At 37.7% G+C, this 19,487-nt stretch overlaps 1 protein-coding gene across 1 annotated transcript in view; it reads right to left on the reverse strand.

Annotated features, from left to right (window-relative positions):
* The window catches only part of LOC122086326 (alpha-amylase 3, chloroplastic-like), a 35,706-nt gene that overhangs the window by 1,823 nt on the left and 14,396 nt on the right, over positions 1-19,487 (reverse strand). The window contains exons 7-12 of the mRNA XM_042655089.1: positions 17,303-17,958; positions 8,508-8,697; positions 6,411-6,517; positions 5,764-6,013; positions 4,173-4,295; positions 2,862-3,029 (exon numbers count right to left, since the gene is read on the reverse strand). Coding sequence (XP_042511023.1) covers positions 2,862-3,029; positions 4,173-4,295; positions 5,764-6,013; positions 6,411-6,517; positions 8,508-8,697; positions 17,303-17,958 — 1,494 coding nt within the window. The remainder of the gene's footprint in view (positions 1-2,861; positions 3,030-4,172; positions 4,296-5,763; positions 6,014-6,410; positions 6,518-8,507; positions 8,698-17,302; positions 17,959-19,487) is intronic.

Raw genomic sequence — 19,487 nt, forward strand, 5'->3', positions numbered from 1 at the left:
CAAAAAGAAAAGAGAGAGAGAGAGAGAGAGAGAAAAGAAACTGGGACGCACATTAGAACAAAATCTACCTACTGGACACCCCTAAACCAATACAGTTAACAGTATAATAAAGAGAGTAAAAAGAAGTTCTAGAACAGATTATTAGTCATCAATTTGGTCAATTTGTCAATTATCAACCAAGTTCACCTGGGAATGCTGGATTGCAACACTGGGTATATAAATGGGTTGAGCTTATGAGACAAATAAAGGACTTGCAGTTTGTAGACAAATGAATGTCTTCTGATGCTTAGGGATGAGCATACATTCAGATGGTCCAAAGATATGCCCTCAATTACAGCAAAAGCTAGATAATGAAGATGCAAAAATCCTAACCCCAATTTTTAAAAATAGGGTAATAGAATCTGCTATTATGACCAACACTAGAGAGATTATCCACAGAAATGAGAAGAGGTATGGTATTATGTGCAGTAGTGGTACAAAACTAAATTGATTAAATAGAAAATCAGGTACTTGAAATTTCATACTTAAAAGACTGAAAATAAGTTTCAGAACAGAGGAATAGATTACGGAAGATTTAGAAGCAAAGACAAAATTCCCCAAAAAAAATCAGAATTAGGACCAAATGAGAGAAAGTCAAGAAGTAAAAATCTACTGATCCAAGTTCCAGTAAACTCCCATGGAATGCTCCTTAGATCTGATATATCGATTAAACTAGAAATTACAAATTTCTCTAATAGAATAAAGGGTGTGGTAGGGACTACCAACAAAACTAGTAGAATAGGACAGGACATGAATCTGAGGTTAATAAACAGGTTTGAACTTAATTGCAGAAATCAGATTTGAAGGATTGTGATAGCAGAAAACTTAGATATGAGTTTTGGAAGCAAATTGATACCTAATCTACCAGAGACGATTAATAGAAATTCAAAAATAAGACTAGGAAACAGGGTATCAGAGGGATTGAGACAGCAACAAAAAACTGACCTGTGAGAGAGAACCTGAGCTGGAAGAGAAGGATTAATGAACAAAATTAGAAGATGCCTATAAAGCTAAATCATCCAGGCTGTGACCGTAGGAAAATCTCCACACATCACACTAGAGCTTAGCCAAATTCAAAAACCAGTTCCCTATTCAATATAAAAACTATGAGGTACATGAGAGGGGTCAAGTTTTATTTAATGAGGTGATGCAGATTCTTCACCAAACTAGGCTTATTTTATTAGGAATAAGTCTAGGGTTGGGTTCCATACATGTTGGGCCTTCAATCCCATGTGTTTTGAGTGTAATAGGCCACTTTTATGGGCCTAAAAGAGGGGCTCTAAGGTTGCATACGGGATTATTAGTTTGTTTCCTTTTTAAGTTGGGTTTGATTTAAGTTATATTTGTTTCCTTAGGAGTCAAGTAATTAGTTGAGTCAAATAATTAGTAGTTAGTTTCCTTTTTCAACTAGTTTCTAATTTCAGTTTTTACTAACTAATGTATTAGGAGAATATTTGGTTTCCTTTTTGAGGAACCTTCTATTTTGTAATTCCCTCCCCCATCAACATTATAAATAAAGAGGAGGAGGCTCCTAAAGGAAGAATGATTTTGATAAACAAATTAATGGCTGCTGCTATTCTCTCCATGAAGAGTTGTCTTGTGTTTGATTAAGGCTGATGGAATTGGTGTTTGATCCAATTGACTCTCTGCGGTGTGAAGCCCAAGAGCTTCTTCTTCAAGTGTTTTTCTCTTCTTCAAGGCTATTTACGAGGCTTTATTACTGCTCTACAAACCAGGTACTTACAATTCAAACACTGCCCAGAAAATACCCTAAGCTGTACAATCAATCCCTGCTCCATGTATCCTCTACTAGCCTCAGTTGTGGCTGATTTTCTGGTCGAGTCTTCCTCTCTCCCAAGGTAACACTCGATCCAGATTTGGGCCTGATCTGATCAGGCATTCTCAAGTTATTTGAAATCTCTGATTTTTGTCCTGTAGTGAAATCTACCCAGATTTCAGATCTGATTCTGAAATCGATAGAGAGGTCTGTTGTCCCCCTGATTTCCTTGACCTTAATCAAGCTTAGATAGTTGGTTCAAATCCTATTTCAGTTCTTATTAGCCCTTTTCTTTTTCTGTCTTTAATCTGGTTCCAGAACCCTATTTATTGGAATTGACAGCTTGTTTAGTTTCTTACCTGATCTCTATCCTATTCTGATTTACTGTTCTATTATTGGGCTGGTTTATGGTTGTTCTTTGATAAGTATCCTGCAGCTTGGGATTAGGTTGGCCTTGCCAATCCTAGTTTTACATTATGAGGATTAAACTTCACTAGCAACTCAAATTATACTTCCCAATTGAAGTAGGATTTGATAAAGACTGTTTTAACTTAGACTATTAGTTATTCTCGCATAGAACTACTACCTAGACCAGCTTGAAAATGATCTTAATTGGATCTAAGCCTCTTAAGAGTCAATATGAGCCCAAGCCCTTGGCTTTTAAACCCAGGCCTCTTGTGTAGTGGGATATAAATTCAAAAGGCCTGTTAATGCCCAAGACCACTTGCTCGCCAGCATCACCATATTATCATAACAACATAACCATTATAAGTGGACTTCAGCAGAGTCCAGAAAAAAAAAAGGAGTACATTTATCAGACCAAGAACATCCTGTGGGATATGGAGCCCACAAATTGAATGTTATAACACCAAGGGTGATATATGGGCATGTAATAATAGGAGGAACGAAATTCCATAATCCCATGGAAGAGAAGAAAATTGCCTCTTGATCTTCTACAAGTGATAGTTTCAAACTAAAATATTCATATTACTCATAATAATCAACAAAATAACTGGATACTGAAATGAAAGTTATAAGTACATACTGTACTGCGACAATGAATCTTCAATTTATTTCGAAGAGATAAAAGCGCTGAAATTTCAGGCCGGTAGTGAGAGAAAATGTGATCGTAAAATATAGCTGGTGTTCCAGGGTGTGTCAGGATGTAGGCATATCCCTGCATTTCCTTCCCACCAGGAAATCTCCAATGACCCTTCAGAGAAAATAAAATGCCTAAGTTAGCTTTCGATTCATAGTACCAGTTAGGGATGACAGCATTGAAAATATCAACAGACTTTTCTATCTTCTATCATTATAATTGATAAGCACATTAACATAAAAATTTGGTATCAGGAAAACATGATCAGAAACCAACCAGGCCAAGCCATGCAACACATAACCAATTAAAGACGAATCTGTCATTGAATAGTTACATTCAACAATAACACTAGATTTCTATACTCAACATCATAACATGCTTTGTCCTGGTCCCTATCGAGTTGCATGTCATGAAAAGGATCGATCTAAACTGTTCAATTAGTAAGGCTAATCTTTCACAGCTCAGCTCAACTAAGCCCTTCACCACTAAAAAGAGTTGGCTACACAGATATGTGTACATTAACAAACTTGGCTTGTTTGAGATATCAGGTCTGCTTGATTGTATGACAGTCGTACTATCACCAAGTAACAGGAAGCCAAGTAAATCTAGGATTAACTTGTAGACAGGTCATTTTCACAGACAACAACACGGTGGACAAATTTGTGCCGATTGAGACAGAAAACATCCATTCCGTGAGCAATAATGACAATTTTAGACATTTGGAAATGCCATGTATTATCTGGTAAAATGAAGACCTTTTATTCTTATAAGATCATGCTATCCTCTTGATAGGAAACCACACAGAAAGCCTCTTGGTCTTACACATTCATCAATAATACTCATACCAACTACTGTTTAAAAAAAATTAAGAGCTCACAGTATTTTCGATTCAAGTAATGTGTACAGCAATCTAGGGGAGAACAAATTCATTTTCATTTGGGGAGGATAGAAATTGATAGTATCCACATCTTTTCAAAAGTATATATGCTCCTAATTGTAAGAACACACCAATGGGCCAAGAACACAGCCCCACCCCAAACAGAAAGAGCTTATTGCTTTGTCCGTGTGTACTGGTCATTTGACTCATTTCCTCTGTGGTTAGGAAAAACTGGATAGGGGGGAAAATGATCCAGGATAGAGTATCCATATTTTTATGAGATATTAGTTTTTTGTTTCGTTTAGCTATCTGGACATTGAACAAGAAAATTGAAGAAAGTGTGAATTTTGCAGGCATACAACGTGTAAAGTAGTCCAAACCTGAGTTGAGCCTGTATCATGGTTCTCTATAAAGGTAACAGCACGTGATGGCCACCACCCAACAACACCAGGAGGTTTTCCCTTCTGATCTGATAATCGCCAATATTGACATCTCCCTACAGCCTATTTGAAAGGACATACTTTGTAAGTGCAACTTAATACTTGATGGAAAATCTAAAATATTAAAATGTCTACTCCAATGTTATAGATATGCTGAACATAGAATGCTTCAAAACAACACATGCAAATCACAAAACTTGCTTTTACCAATTCAAGTTGGATCATCATGCATAAGATGTAATTCAATAAATTATGATAAAATTGTCCCACAAACTAAAGTCAAAAGAGAAAGAACAACCAAGGCACAAGTATCTATGTGACGGTCCATAGAGAGAAGCCATGTGCATGCACCAAAGTGAGTGTTCACATACTCAACAATGCCATGGATATAAATAGAGGCTTTATAATATTAAAGGAAAAAAAAAAAGAGTAGCCATTATTTAGGGAAGCAGATTGTTTTTTGTACGTCAGATCATTTCATTATGGTGGCATTACAAATGTGTCACGAAGGATAGTTTTTGAGTAAAACTAGGGACTAGTAATTTCCATTTCTTTAGTTAAATTGTCCAAATTGTCACACCAGTTTAGTAGCTAATCTTAAACAGGTACTAAGATAAGTGAAGATCCTTTAAAGAAGTCTGTACTACATAACTAAATTCCGCCATATATGTTTTGGTGGTCAGGAGTCACTTTTCAATCACTAGTTGGTAACTTGAGTCAGCTTTCTAATGAGTTTAGACGCCTATTTAAAATTTCAAGATAATAATTGGATAGAGCAGGAGTTGGTTAAGTCAAGGTCTTTCTAAAGAGTAGCAAACACTTATTTTAGTGGCTTCTGTTAATGAATTTATTATGGTCACCTGGAAGAGAATGGGTATTACAAGTCATTCCAAAGGTTTGCTGGTCTTTGCTTGTTTGCTTGCTGTTAATGCTTGCTTCCTTTCTTTTTTGATCTGCAGAATAAGGCCTACGAGCTCTCTGTTTATGGCAGAGATCTACACCCAGGAACCGAATCACAATGAATCAAAACCCTCCTTTATCTTCCAATTAGTGAGATTCCATGGTGTGGCCGGCCCCGACTAAATGAGAACAGATCCTTCTTCCTCGGAATCAAGACCTCTTTCCATTTCCACTGATTCCATCAATCCTTCTTTCTCATCCATCGGAGCTCAATCTGATAAAAAAAACAAAATAAATCTTGGTTCCTGTTTCAATTTAGTATATAGATGTAAATTCTCTGGAGATTCATAATTACTTCAAATTCAGGTTTATTTGTCGGGTGCTTATCAGTTTGATTGTCTCCTTTGTACTTTCAAATTCAGGTTTGCCTTTTCTCCTCTCATCTCTGTCTCTGTTTCTTTCCTTTTTTCTTCTTCGAGTATAGATTTCTTGTTGCAGATCCAAAAAAAGGAAACAAAAATCTTTAAGGAACAAATCAATTACTTTTCCTGAATGATTGGCAAGAACATGAAATTAATCTACCTAGTGAAAGTAAAGAAAACCTATGAAAGCCATCTAGCTAGAATCTTACATCATGAAGAATGCCTTTCGTAGTAACATCAAATGCCCCAGCTGTCCCATTAGTAGCATTAATCCAGTCAATAATCCTCTGCCGATGTGTATCTTGATTGTGATCCAATTCACCGTAAGTGTAACTGAGAGAATCCCAGTATTCACCTACTGCAAAATAGGGCTCACTTGCTTGCATATAATCCTTTACATAACCACCCCAGAATCCTCGAACAAAATCAAGCCTCCATCCGTCATACCCAATTTCTTTCCTGCATTGACATGTTAGCAGGCAAGCATGGTACAATTATATTTAGTACAAGCACTTGTCTAAAGAAATATAAAGAAAAGCATGGAACATAAAATAAGAGCAGATTAATAGGATGAAGAGGACATGAAGTTCGGCCGATTATATGCAATTGCAACAGGATGAAGGGCTGAAGCGTCGGCCTATTATATTCATGGATGTGCACAAAACCGGACCCAAATAAATATATGCAGTTCACAATTAACAGGGATTGCCACAGACATGAAATAAAAGTGGGATACCCCAAAGGTTTTTTTTTTTTTTCAAGTTCTTGAAAATCCATGTAGCCGACCCCATTTAGTTGGGATAAGGCTAAGCTTTGTTGTTGTTGTTGTATGAAATAAGAGAAAGCTTGGACAAACCTCAGCCAGCAGAGCCACTCTTTTAGATCTTTCCTCACAAAATCTTGTGAATGATCAATATTTGGAGCAGCATGGAAGCTATCCCCACTACTTTTATTTCCCCTGCCCTGTCAGACAAATAGAGGGTAATTTAATTATCCCAGAATGAATATGTAAATTAAAGAATGTAAAGACAAATGGACAGGGGATGTAATAGTTGGTTAGTCTCAAATTTGTGCATTGCAGAAGATATCTATATGTATATCTATCTATCTATGAGAGAATGTGTTCCCATTAATTATCCTTTTTTAATCTAAATATTTTCTATGACTATTAACTGCTTCTAAAAATGAGGATGCATTGTACACATGGTGTATTTTACTGCATATCATAAGGTTGCCCATGAAGTCAACAAGGCGATTCATGAAATATATTCAATATTTGGTAGACATGACTAGGGGATGATGTCCTAGAATCTATGAACCTGAATTTATAGAAGTAATAAGATAAACAAGAGAGGAGAAGAGACGAAAGAGTCATGGAGAAGAAGAGAGAATGAGATAAGAGAAGAACCTAATAGACAAACGTGAGCTATGTGTGGTCTATAATAATGATGAGAATCCTTCAGTCATGTTTGAATAAAACTCAAACCACCAATAGACTTCTCTCACAGTACATCTTAAAAAAGTAACTTAAAACACCACCACAAACAGTAGACAAAACCACACTTACTAAACAGAACCATAACTTAAACATTAAACAATGGACACAAGAGAGAGAGCCCACAAATAACTCTTACATGAACAAATCTAGGGTTATCATGATGAAGACTAGGATACCACCTCACTACAATAGCAAATGAACACCGAAACCCAAAATCTACCGAGGAGGGAATGATGGTAAATCTGATTTCTCAAGATTTAAAATAGAACCTCAAACTTGAGTTGCAGACTAGGATCTACCAAACAACAGAGAATAGCCAATAACAAATAGGTTGAGATACATATTACCAGAAAGTTCAGTTTTAACATAAATAAAAGAAATTGAATAACTCATAAACGGCTGGTCTGATGGGACCTAAAACCCTGGTTGAGCATTCCCCCTGCCGGTAAAATTTGATAGAAACCAGGGAATGGGAATGGGGTGTGATGGGGGAAGTCCTAGTACTACTAGGTTTAGTGAGTGCACTAAAACTGAGATCTATGAAGGATATGAAGAGAACTTCAGAGAACTACTAATTAAATATTTTAAGTGAAACTTCAGACTAAGTAGGATATGATAGAGGAAAATATTAGAGATCAAAGCTAACAGAAAACTACTAGAAAATGGGGAACTGCAGGTAGCTGCAGATTGCAAGGAATCCACCTGTGATCAGCCCTTGGAATCCACAAAGCCACCTGAGAATCCACCCAGGCACTCACTATAAATATCTCACAGAAGAACAGTTAAAAAAAATGAAACTCTTTTAAACAAACTAGTAAGCGTGAATGCCAGTTATGTAGATATATATACTCTCAAAAACTAACTCCTAGCATGAGTAAAAATAGTTTAAACCAACTACTAACCTAACTATCTACTTAACTGACCAATCAAAGACTTAAAACAACTCCTATTCGAACTAGGACTCCTCAGAACTTAATATAAACTGAAAATAAAGACACAACTCCTCAGAACTTAATATAAACTGAAAATAAAGACACAACAAGTTTTCCTAATAACTCTAAGACTCGACTTCGCTAACTTCTACTTGGACTAAACTCATTCTACTTTACTATATCTCATGTCCTAGCTCCTAGCCTCCTACCCCATATTCTAGGCCCATTGCAGTAGCATATTACAATGAAAACTCGCTTGGATCAAAGGCCCAATTTATGTGCAACCCAAACCGAAGCTTGTTTCACTAAAATAAAACTTCGGTGATTTTCCTGCATCACAGAACATCCTCAAGTCACATCTAAGAAGATCCACATGGAATATCCACACAGCTAGCCATATGATTGGCTTGCCAAAAGACACTAATATTGGTCTAATTTCGAATTGCTGAACAAATGCATCAGCTAACATCACCTGATTATTTATGATAAAATACTGATGTCAAAAAAAAAAAAAAAAGCATACCTGGAAATGTGGATCATCTGCAACGACTGCACGGTCATCCCAATTCAATCTGCCGCCAAAAATATTCCAGACACCATTTTGGTTCTGAAAGTGAGCACAGCGGTGATTTAAGACAACATCTCCCAGAACTTTAATACCAACTTGGTGGAAACTGTCCACAAGAATCTTTAGTGCTTCCATACTTCCATATCTGGTGACAAATAGAAGTCAATATTGAGGTTCCAAACAACGCAATAGTGCACGCATCTTAGAAAGGAATGAACAATATTCAGCTCCATAGAAACAGAAAGAGTAATGAAGGAATTATAAGGTGAATCCATGGTAATCTAAATATGTTGAGTTTTGAAATAAGATTGTTGATGTGGTATATCGTGTATGGTCATCTTAATATATGACATACTTGAAGATATGTATAATGGAGTAGTGACTAGTGTAAGAAGTATGGGTGGTCAAGGTAGTAATATCTCATGTTACAATTCCAGAGGCTGTAGCTAAACCAGAAAACCAGAAACAAGAAGAAAACGAGGAAGAAAAGAGAAGAGAAGAGGAAGAAGATGAAGTAACCAGAAGAAGTCTCAAGAATGGAGAGCAACCTGAGATTAATTCAATGTGTATGTAATCTCAGGTTCTCTTATGTATATATAACTTTAGGTCAAGAAGAAAGACAAAAGAGCCCCCACTTACATGAAGGAAAAAACCAAAAATACCCAAACAGAAGTGACAAGGACTAAACAGTCCTTGTCGTAGGCGCTGATTAGCGCTATTCCCTATTTGGGAATAGCAATAAACTCAACACTTCCCCTCAAGCTGGAGCATATAAATCTCCTATGCTTAGCTTGGTACAACCACTGCGAAAGCTAGGAGCAAATAAGGACTTAGTGAACATATCAACCAATTGATTCTTTGATGAAACAAACGGAGTCTCAGTCAGCTTCTTTAGAACAGCATCACGAACAAAATGACAGTCCACCTCTATATGTTTGGTCCTCTCATGGAAGACCAGATTGCTAGCATATACACAGCAGCTTGGTTATCACAATGCATCTGCATAGGTTTGGTTACTGGAAATCCCAACTCCAAGAGTAACGAACGCAACCACATCAGCTCAGCAATAGTATGAGTCATAGCTCTGTATTCTACCTCTGCACTAGACCGGGCAATAGTGGTCTGTTTCTTGCTACGCCACGTGACGAAATTACCTCCAATAAAGGTACAATATCCAGTGGTAGATCTCCGATCACTAGCAGAGCCAGCCCAATCAGCATCAGAGTAGCCAACTAGATCCATATGCGATTAGGATGATAAACTAGCCCTTTGCCAGGGGCCCTCTTCAGGTAGCGAAGAACACGAACAACAACGTCCCAATGAGACTTCTGAGGAGACTGCATGAACTGACTGAGAACTCCAACAGCATAGGAGATATCAGGACGGGTCACAGTAAGGTAAATTAGCTTGCCAATCAGACTTCTGTAATGATGTATATCCTGGAGAGGTTCACCATCATCAACATCAAACTTTTGGTGAGAATCCATAAGGATATCAATAGGTTTGGACGTGAGCATCCCAGTATTAGATAAGAGGTCCACTACATACTTCCTTTGGGATAGACTGATTCCTTTCCTGCTCCGGATTACTTCAATCCCAAGGAAATAATGAAGTTGGCTAAGATCCTTTGTTTGAAAATGATGCTGGAGATGACTTTTTACTTCAGAAATTCCTGCCTCATCATTACCAGTCAAGATGATATCATCAGCATACACTATCAACACAACCAGCTTGTCACCCCTGCGGTGAACAAACATAGAGTGATCAGAGTAACACTGAGAAAACCCACAAGTGACTATGGTAGCACTGAACTTATCAAACCATGCGCGAGGAGATTGTTTGAGACCATAGATCGCTTTGTGTAAGCGACACACTCGACCTGTATTCTCCCCCTGAGCAACATACCCGGGAGGTTGCTCTATATAAACTTCTTCCTGTTGATCACCATACAATAAGGCATTCTTGATGTCCAACTGAAATAAAGGTCAATCAAAGTTGACAGGAAGGGAAATAAGAACACGAACAAAATTAAGTCGAGTAACCGGAGAGAAGCTCTCAAAGTAATCAACACCGTAAGTCTGAGTATACCCCTTGGCAACCAGACGAGCCTTCAACCACTCAACAGAGTCATCAGAGTGATACTTAACAGTGTATACCCAGAGACATTTCACCAGGTCCTTATCAAGAGGTAAATCTACCAGACTCCAAGTACCATGACTCAAGAGAGCATCCATTTCTACATCCATGGCACCCTTCCATCCAGGGATATGGAGAGCCTCAGTATGAGTATGGGGAACAGGGTTAGTAGAGAGAGATAGAGCAAGGCCATAAATAGAAGGTGGAAGGTGAGAGACAGACATAAACTTATTAATAGGATAAACAGCCAAGGATTTTTTAGTACAAAAACGTATACCTTTTCTGCGAGCAATTGGTAAGTCATCAGATGGAACAGAAAGAGGAGCTTCACCAGAGGAAGGTAGCGATGGAGTATGTGTAGCAACTGAATCAATAACCTCGCCATTAGACTGTCCAACCCTCGTCCTGCTCCGATAAACCTGTAAAGGAGGTGGAACAGGAGCACTGGTACTAGGGGTATCAGGAATCGGTATAAGGGATGGAATGGGAGGAGGAAAAGTAGATGACCACTCCTCAGTAGGCTGAGACACCTGTGGAGAAAAGAATGATGTGCCTTCAAAAAAGGTCACATCGGCACTAACAAAGTTCCTGTGAGTAACAGGATCATAGTACTTGTATCCTTTTTGGGTACTAGAGTAGCCCAAAAAGATACATTTAGTAGCCCGTGGAGACAACTTATCCACGTGCATGTGAAGATTGTAAACAAAGCACACACACCCAAAAACCTGGGGAAGAAGAGGAAAACTAGGTAGAGTACGAAATAAGATAAAGACGGGAGACCTATTTGACAAAACAGAAGAAGGCATGCGATTAATCAAATGACATGCAGTTAAAACCCCATCATTCCAAAAATGCTTAGGAACATGCATATATATCATAATAGCTCGAGCTACCTCAAAGAGGTGCCGGTTCTTGCGCTCAGCAACCCAATGTTGTTGTGGGGTATATGCACAACTAGTCTGATGAATCATGCCATGGGTATCACAAAAGTCAGAAATATCATTTTGAGCATATTCTAAAGCATTATTAAAATGAAAAATCTTAGTGGAAATGTCAAACTGAGTTTTATTTCATTATAGAATTTTTGAAACACAGATAGAAAATCAAATCTGTCCTTTAACATGTAAAGCCATGTGAGGCGAGAATGATCATCTACAAATGTAACAAAATAGCGAAATCCAAACTTATTACTAACTCTGTAAAGACCCCATACATCAAAATGAACTAATGAAAACAAAGACGGACTACGAGACACTGATCAAGATGGAAAAGACACCCGATGATGTTTACCCAACTCATAAACCTCACACTCTAATCTAGAGACATATTTAAAACTGGGAAATAAAAGTTGCAATCTAGGTAAGGCCAAGTGTCCTAGACGGCAGTGCCATTGGAATGGAGAAACATCCCCAACAGCAGTAGCGGCAGCAAAAGTGGGAGGACAGCCACTGTTGAGGTAATACAATCCATCCTTTTCACACCTTCCACCAATTGTCTTCCTCGAGTGAAGATCCTGAAAAATACAATGAGAGGGAAAGAAGGTTATTGAGCAATTGAGAGATCTAGTCAATTGACTCACAGAAAGAAGACTTAACGGAAATTGAGGTACATATAATACAGATGATAAATGCAATGAAGAAGTAGGAGAAATAGTACCATGTCCAAGAACAGGGGTGGATGTACCATTAGCAAGAATGACAGATGTAGAACTAGTACTAGATGAGAAGGTCTGAAAAAGTGATGACTTACCAGTCATATGAGCGGAAGCACCTGAATCAATGATCAAGGGGGTAGATGTAGTGAAAAGAAGTGCTGATATACCTACATGAGTAAGGGTAGCAGTAGATGTGGAGGCACCATGGGATGTACTAGAAGAGGCCTCAAGAGAGTGCAAGCACCGGAGTAGCTGGTTGATGTCATAGCGCATACAAGTAAAAGAATCTCCTGAAGAAGGTATAGGTGTAGTAGTCACCGGAGATACAGTGTCAGTACCATCATCGGACACTGCATGATTGGCTAACTGAGTTGCCCACTCTAGCTTGCCATGCTTGGCCCATCACGTCTCTATAGTATGGTTAGGTTTTCCACAATAAGTACACTGACGACCTGTGCGATCCAAGGACTGTCCACTAGAACCTCGACCCATAGGACCACGTCCTCCTCCGGGACCGCGCCCACGGCCATGGTTAGCAAAGAATGTAGAATTATCTCTGGAAGGCTAATCAGATTTGGATGAGGAGGTGATACGCTGTAGTCAAGAAAAGGCATCATTCAGAGTAGGGACCATATCACCAGCAAGTAGATGGCCCTTAACTGCCTTCAGATCATTGTTTAGATCGGCCAAAAATTTAGAAAAAAAGAACTCATTCCGCCAAGCCTTCAACTTCTCAATATCAGTAGTCAGAGGCTGGAAGACATTAAGCTCTTCCACCATTCCCTTAAAGGCACTGTAATACTCAGAGAGGGATTTGTCAGATTGATGAAACTGGGAGAGCTTCTCATATATGTCATAAATTCGTGTCATGTTCTTCTCTTGGGAGTATGTTTCTTTCAGATCATCCCACACTCCCTTAGCTGTAGAATGGAACATAACATTAGCAGCTACTTCTGGTTCCATGCTGTTCCACAACCAAATCAGAATCAAGGCATTCTCCTTCATCCAATTGTCATACTTATCATCAGAAGACAAAGGAGCCTCAGAGGTGGTGTAGCTCAGTTTGCCTTTAGCCAACAAATACACCTTAATAGACTGAGCCCAAAGAAGATAGTTCGAGTTCCCTTTGAGCTCGATAGAGGTGATCTGGACATTGATATTATCCGATGCAGAGGAAGCAATAGTAGAAGAAACAGTAGAAGCAGTAGCAGATACAGTCCCAGCCATGACAATCAAGTAGAATGACTAGCACGCAAGAGTATGAACGTATCCAGATAGGTAATAATACAATTCAGATCTGAAACTTAGCATTCAATCCAACAATCCCATACCACAAATCAAATCTGAACATATATTTGGATAGAGCAGCAAGCACATGTAGGCATCAAAAAACTATTTCAGCAGCAAATAAGTATGAGCATCAAAAAGCTCTATCAGCAGCAAGCACATATAGGCATCAATCAACTCATATAGATAGGGTAAACTAGATCAAAAGTTAAGAATAGCAGCCTCAAACCTGACCGCCATTATATAGATAGGAAAAATAGAAGTAAGATAGGCGGCTTCTTCAAATCATCAAGCAACGAGCCACACACTTCAATAGTAATAGTAAAGTCGATCTTCACAAACAAAAAATCACTCCATTAGGAATTAGATAATACCAGTTGCAGCAATGAGTGGCTGCGCACAAAGAGGGAAAGCTTCTAGATCGTCACCAGCAGATTTCTTGTTTTTGGAACCCAATCAATTTAACTACAGCAGCTCTGATACCATGTTACAATTCCAGAGGCTGTAGCTAAATCAGAAAACCAGAAACAAGAAGAAAAAGAGGAAGAAAAGAGAAGAGAAGAGGAAGAAGATGAAGTAACCAGAAGAAGTCTCAAGAATGGAGAGCAACCTGAGATTAATTCAATGAGTATGTAATCTCAGGTTCTCTCATGGTTTTAAGTATCTCCAATACCGATACGATACCCTCCGATACGTATCTTAAATTTAGTCGGCCGATACGATACACACCGATACGATACATTGAATTTTTTAAATCATTTCGTATCGATATATATCCTACAATACATACCGATATGCATCAATACACCACTAATATACATCAATACGATACGACATGCCTCGATACGACTCTATCAAAAATATAAAATTGAGGTAAAATGTACGTTTCGGTATGTGTTGATACGTATCGGTGAGTATCGATATGTATCGATCAGTACGTATCTGTATATATCAGCACGTATCGGTGAGTATCGATATATATATCGGTACATATCGGTGAGTATCGATACGTATCGATGAGTATTTATACTTATCGGCGCTACGGTCATATAATGGCCAATATGGGTAATTTTTCAGAAAAAATGATTTTTTGAAGGGTTTTTGTTCCAAAGTTGCTGTCAGCCATATTTCTCTCTAACTAAAGTGGAAATCAAGGTTGGGAACAAGGATTTTACATTTATGGGACAACTACAGACCTTGAATTCTTAGTACGATACCCTCAATTTAGTGTTTATGCATAATACATGTTATCAATAGCTTTTTTTAACAAATTCTTTATGCAAAAGTGTTTAAAAAAATGTTTCCTATCCATTTATGTGTGTATCTTTAGCATATCTTAGTGTATCTCCGATACGATATGATACCCTCCGATACGTATCTTAATTTTGGCCGACCGATACGGTGACCGATACCGATACTTTAATCCTTTTCTCTTATGTATATATAACTTTAGGTCAAGAAGAAAGACAAAAGAGCCCCCATTTACATGAAGGAAAAAACCAAAAATACCCAAACAAAAGTGACAAGGACTAAACAGTCCCTGTCGTAGGCGCTGATTAGCGCTATTCCCTGTTTGGGAATAGCACTAAACTCAACATCTCAATTACAAATGGGCTACATCAAGGATCAACTTTAAGCCCTTATTTATTTTTCTTATCACAGATGATTTAACCAAAGACATTCAAGATTAAGTTCCTGGGTAAATGCTTTTTGCTAATGATATTGTTTTGGTGGATGAAACAGAAGTAGGGATTAGTGCCAAGTTGGAGTTACAGATATCGACCTTGGAATAAAAAGGTTTTAAGATAAGAACAAAAATGAAGTATATGGTGTGTAGCTTTAATTAGACTAAGATGAACAATGAAGTGGTGAAAATTGATGAGAAGAAGATTCCACAAAGTGATAATGGTATTTGGGCTCAATCACAAATAAATAAGGTGATATAGAGGATTATGATTCACAAAGAATTAATATAGGATGGATGAAGTGGAGAGGTGCGTCTAGAATGTTGTGTGATCGACATATTCCTTTTAAACTTATAAGAAAAATTTATAGGACAGTCATAGAACCGGCTATGATATATGGTGCAAAATGTTGGGCAGTTAAGAAGCATCATACAGATAAACAAAGTGCAGCTAAGATGAGGATGTTGAGAACTTGAGAGAGATGTGTGGAAAAACAAGGACGAATAGTAAGGAATGATCAAATTAAAGTTGATTTGGGATAAGCTCCAATACATAACAAGCTACGAGAAATTCGTTCAAGGTGGCATGGCCATGTTCAACAGAGGCCTTTCGATGCTCCGACAAAATGAGCCAGGGACAGACTTGAAATGACTCTAGGAGAAGTGGTGAGGAAAGACATGCATAGCCTAGCTCTTGTATCAAGTATGACCTTGAATAGAACTAATTCGAGGGTAAGGATCCATGTAGCCGACCGCACTTAGTTGGGATAAGGTTGAGTAGTTGTTGTAAACAAGATTGTTGACTCAACCATCACTAATGGTAAAAACTACAAATTTGTGCTTAGCATGTACCATATCAGGGTTTAAACCCCAGAATTGGGATCCCGATTGGTCCCCTCTGATTCTAAATCTGGATTGGAATTGGTCAGATCAGTGAGAAACCCGTCAGGATCGGCCCAAAGTTGCCCTAACTCTAGATTTTGGAATGGGATCAGCCGAACTGGATTGGCCTCGATCCAAATTTTTAAAACCCTGTATCATATAGAGGATTCTTGGTGGAGATTAGCTTTAACACAGCAGGAAAGCAGGCATCTCAGAAAAGTAGTAGTTTGACTTAAGATGGAAGGTGAATTTATAAAGCAGATAAATAATACAGATCAAGTAATTTGAGCCCGTGTCAGTGCACATTTTAATATTCATATGCTAAACAACCTCTGCTAGCAGAGAATGAAAATGTCCACAAAAAATGAGCGAAATGGAAGCCAAAATGAGAAAAAAAACACTATAGAGGTGCACAACCAGTTGACATTGGAAGAGAGTTCCATAAGTCTCCTCATAAAGATAAGAGTGACAAACCTAAGGAGCTTGTAGGCAAACTTGATCAAACACTTGATAGACGTACAAAAGATAGATTAGAACAGCAGTTAAGGCAGGGAGAAATATAAAAGAAGCAAGGAAATTGGGAATTTCACCAAAATTAGGGTTGGTTTGAGTCGCTAGGATTAGGATGAGAACAAAGTGAGTGGAGTTTGAACATAAAAGGTTAGGGTTTCCTATGAAAGAAGAAAAGTTAATTGAAACTTAGTATATAGTCGATAAATTCGGCAAAGGCTAGTATTTTAAAGGGATAAAGCTAGGAGCAATTAGATAAGGTAATAGGTATTTATGTTCTAATGTGGGATTATTCAGGAGATCAAGGTGCCACTAACCTTTTCAAACATATCAAAATTCATAATGTGCAGTTGTTATTTCATCAAAATAGGATCTTTGCCAAAGATAGCAAGAAAGATTACAATGCTTGCTGTGTTATAATCTAAAATTTTAAGTTATGAATGGAAAAGTTGAGGATAAATTCTGATATCAAACTTTCATATAGGTGACCCTACAAAGCTGGCAAGCATGGCATCAACAAAGTTAACTTTGACTACATATGCTTTCTATATGAAAATCATTGAGACAAAAAAGCAGTTGATCATCATCTAGGAGTACCTGGAATTTAAGTTATATAGATCCCTTGGCATATAACCCTCAGGTGACACAGAATCTGTGGGCGGTGGTAACCATGTTACTGTGATTCCAAGCAAAGCTAATTCATTGACTTTCTCTTTTAGTTCCATGTACCATCTACCAGATTTATTAGATTCCCAGTTAAATCCCTGGCAAAGTACTTCATATCCTGAACCTGTCCCTGAGCATACTTTTGCTGGGGGTTCAAGTGTCTCAGTTTCTGGAGTCAGCTCCTCCACAAATGTGGGACTGGAGTCTCTAAAGACGCTATAGGCTTCAGCAGCCAAATTCTCAATTTCTTGAAGGATGCATTCCTGCCATTCTTTGGATTTTGTTTTGCTACTCTTTTCAGAAGATATGTCACTTACCAAATTCCTTATTTCACTGATAATTCCATCAGTGTAAGTGGCTTGAGAAACTGTCTTACTTGCCTCTGTTGTCTCCCCAGATACACCAGCAGAACTTGATCCAAAGCCATCAGTCGTTGCAAAGCTATCAGCATTTGAAAGTGGAATATAGAAGTCACCACCCATATAGTTCAGCCATGTTTTTTTATTTAGATTAAGCACAAAAAGAAACCCCATAAGCTCCTTATCTAAAGAGAATAATCCCCAACTTCCATGACCATCCTCTTTAGGCTGCAAAAACAGTTTGTTGGTAAATAATGAGTAATGAACTAATGATAAGGAAAATAAACATCCTCAACAGTTGGAACAAAGTTCCAAAACTCAAACCAAAGAATAAAGACAAATCTAATAAGTGATCCAAACATAGAGCACAAGTAGTAGAAAATCGACGTCAAAATAAAATTATTAACAAGAAAAAAAAATAAAGGACCAAAAGAAATGTTGCAAAGCCAGAAACTTATTTTATGGTCTAAAACCAGATATAATTAATGGGTTCGACAAAAGGCAGTTCAACTACATCTTACAGATCTAAATGCTACCACATCATTTGTAAAGATAAATTTGGATAACAAGCCATGCTACCTCACAGAAGATAATCTTCTTATGACACCCATTACATGTAGACTACAAATTTGGATCAACTAAGAAAACTTGGGTGTCAATTCAGCAGTGAACTCACAGAATTAACTTCGGCCATCTGCTCTTTTGTTGAGCAAATGTGAAAATTAATTGAGAAACTCAAGGAGATTCTCTTTCTATATAATGAAGCTTCTAGTTAACATTTTTTTTTTTTTTTTTGAATAAAAAAATTCATTACCAAAAGGAGAGAAAGAAACATAGTCCCAGAAAACAGAGAAAAAAAGAAACAAGGAAGAACCAGGCACAACCCTCCCCCTTGGGGGGGGGGGGGGAGGCAGAATCAAAGAGAGGAACACCACAAGAGACAACAATAAGCATGTTTCTTAGGGTGTCAGCACACCGAGACGAGACCAAGGAGGCTTTGCTCCTAACATCAAAAGCTATAGACACTAAGAAATCTGCTGGTAAGATCTTGAGTTTCATTATCCATTTTTTGAGATTGCACTTCATCCAAATATGGTAGATAAGCATGTTGAACTACGACTGTCACTGAGAGGGGGTGAATCAGTGATGCTAATTGATGAGCACATTTATGTGTGAAATCTAATGTAGTAAAACATGCATTTTACATATTTAGCCTTCCCTCCCTCATTCTCTATATAATAGAATTAACACAAGGGGAGGAGGCACTTCATTCTTCTTCTAGGGTTTTTTTTTTTCTTAGTTGCTCTATCTCTTTCTCTAGTTTTCTCTTTCTCTAGCTCTAGTTATAGGTTTATGCTTTAAACACTTTTGTAAGTTCTTTTTATTCAATTAATGCAAGCACTTTTTTTTTTTTTATTCAATCTTTTATTTTTATTGTTTGAACAATTGAAGTTGTAATTTTCAAGTTCTAGTTCTAGGCTTAGTTCTAGGTGACAAGAACAAGCTATAAAGCATGTATTTCAAGTTCAATTTTTTTCTTCAGATTTGTTTTCTCTAGTACTAAAAATTTCAGATTTGGTTTATTCCAGATCTGGTTTTTAGTACTGGTAGTATCTCAAATCGATCAAGTTTTCAGTTCAAGGGTTGAAGTTCAAGCAAGTAGGCTCCTTCAATAGTCTTCTCTCCCCCCACTCATTCCCTCTTCTAATTACCCTTTCTTTCTCAATTTAGGATTTTAATTTCAGTCGTTACATTAT

Source organism: Macadamia integrifolia, chromosome 8 (assembly GCF_013358625.1).
Source record: "Macadamia integrifolia cultivar HAES 741 chromosome 8, SCU_Mint_v3, whole genome shotgun sequence".
Classification (NCBI taxonomy): Eukaryota; Viridiplantae; Streptophyta; class Magnoliopsida; order Proteales; family Proteaceae; genus Macadamia; species Macadamia integrifolia.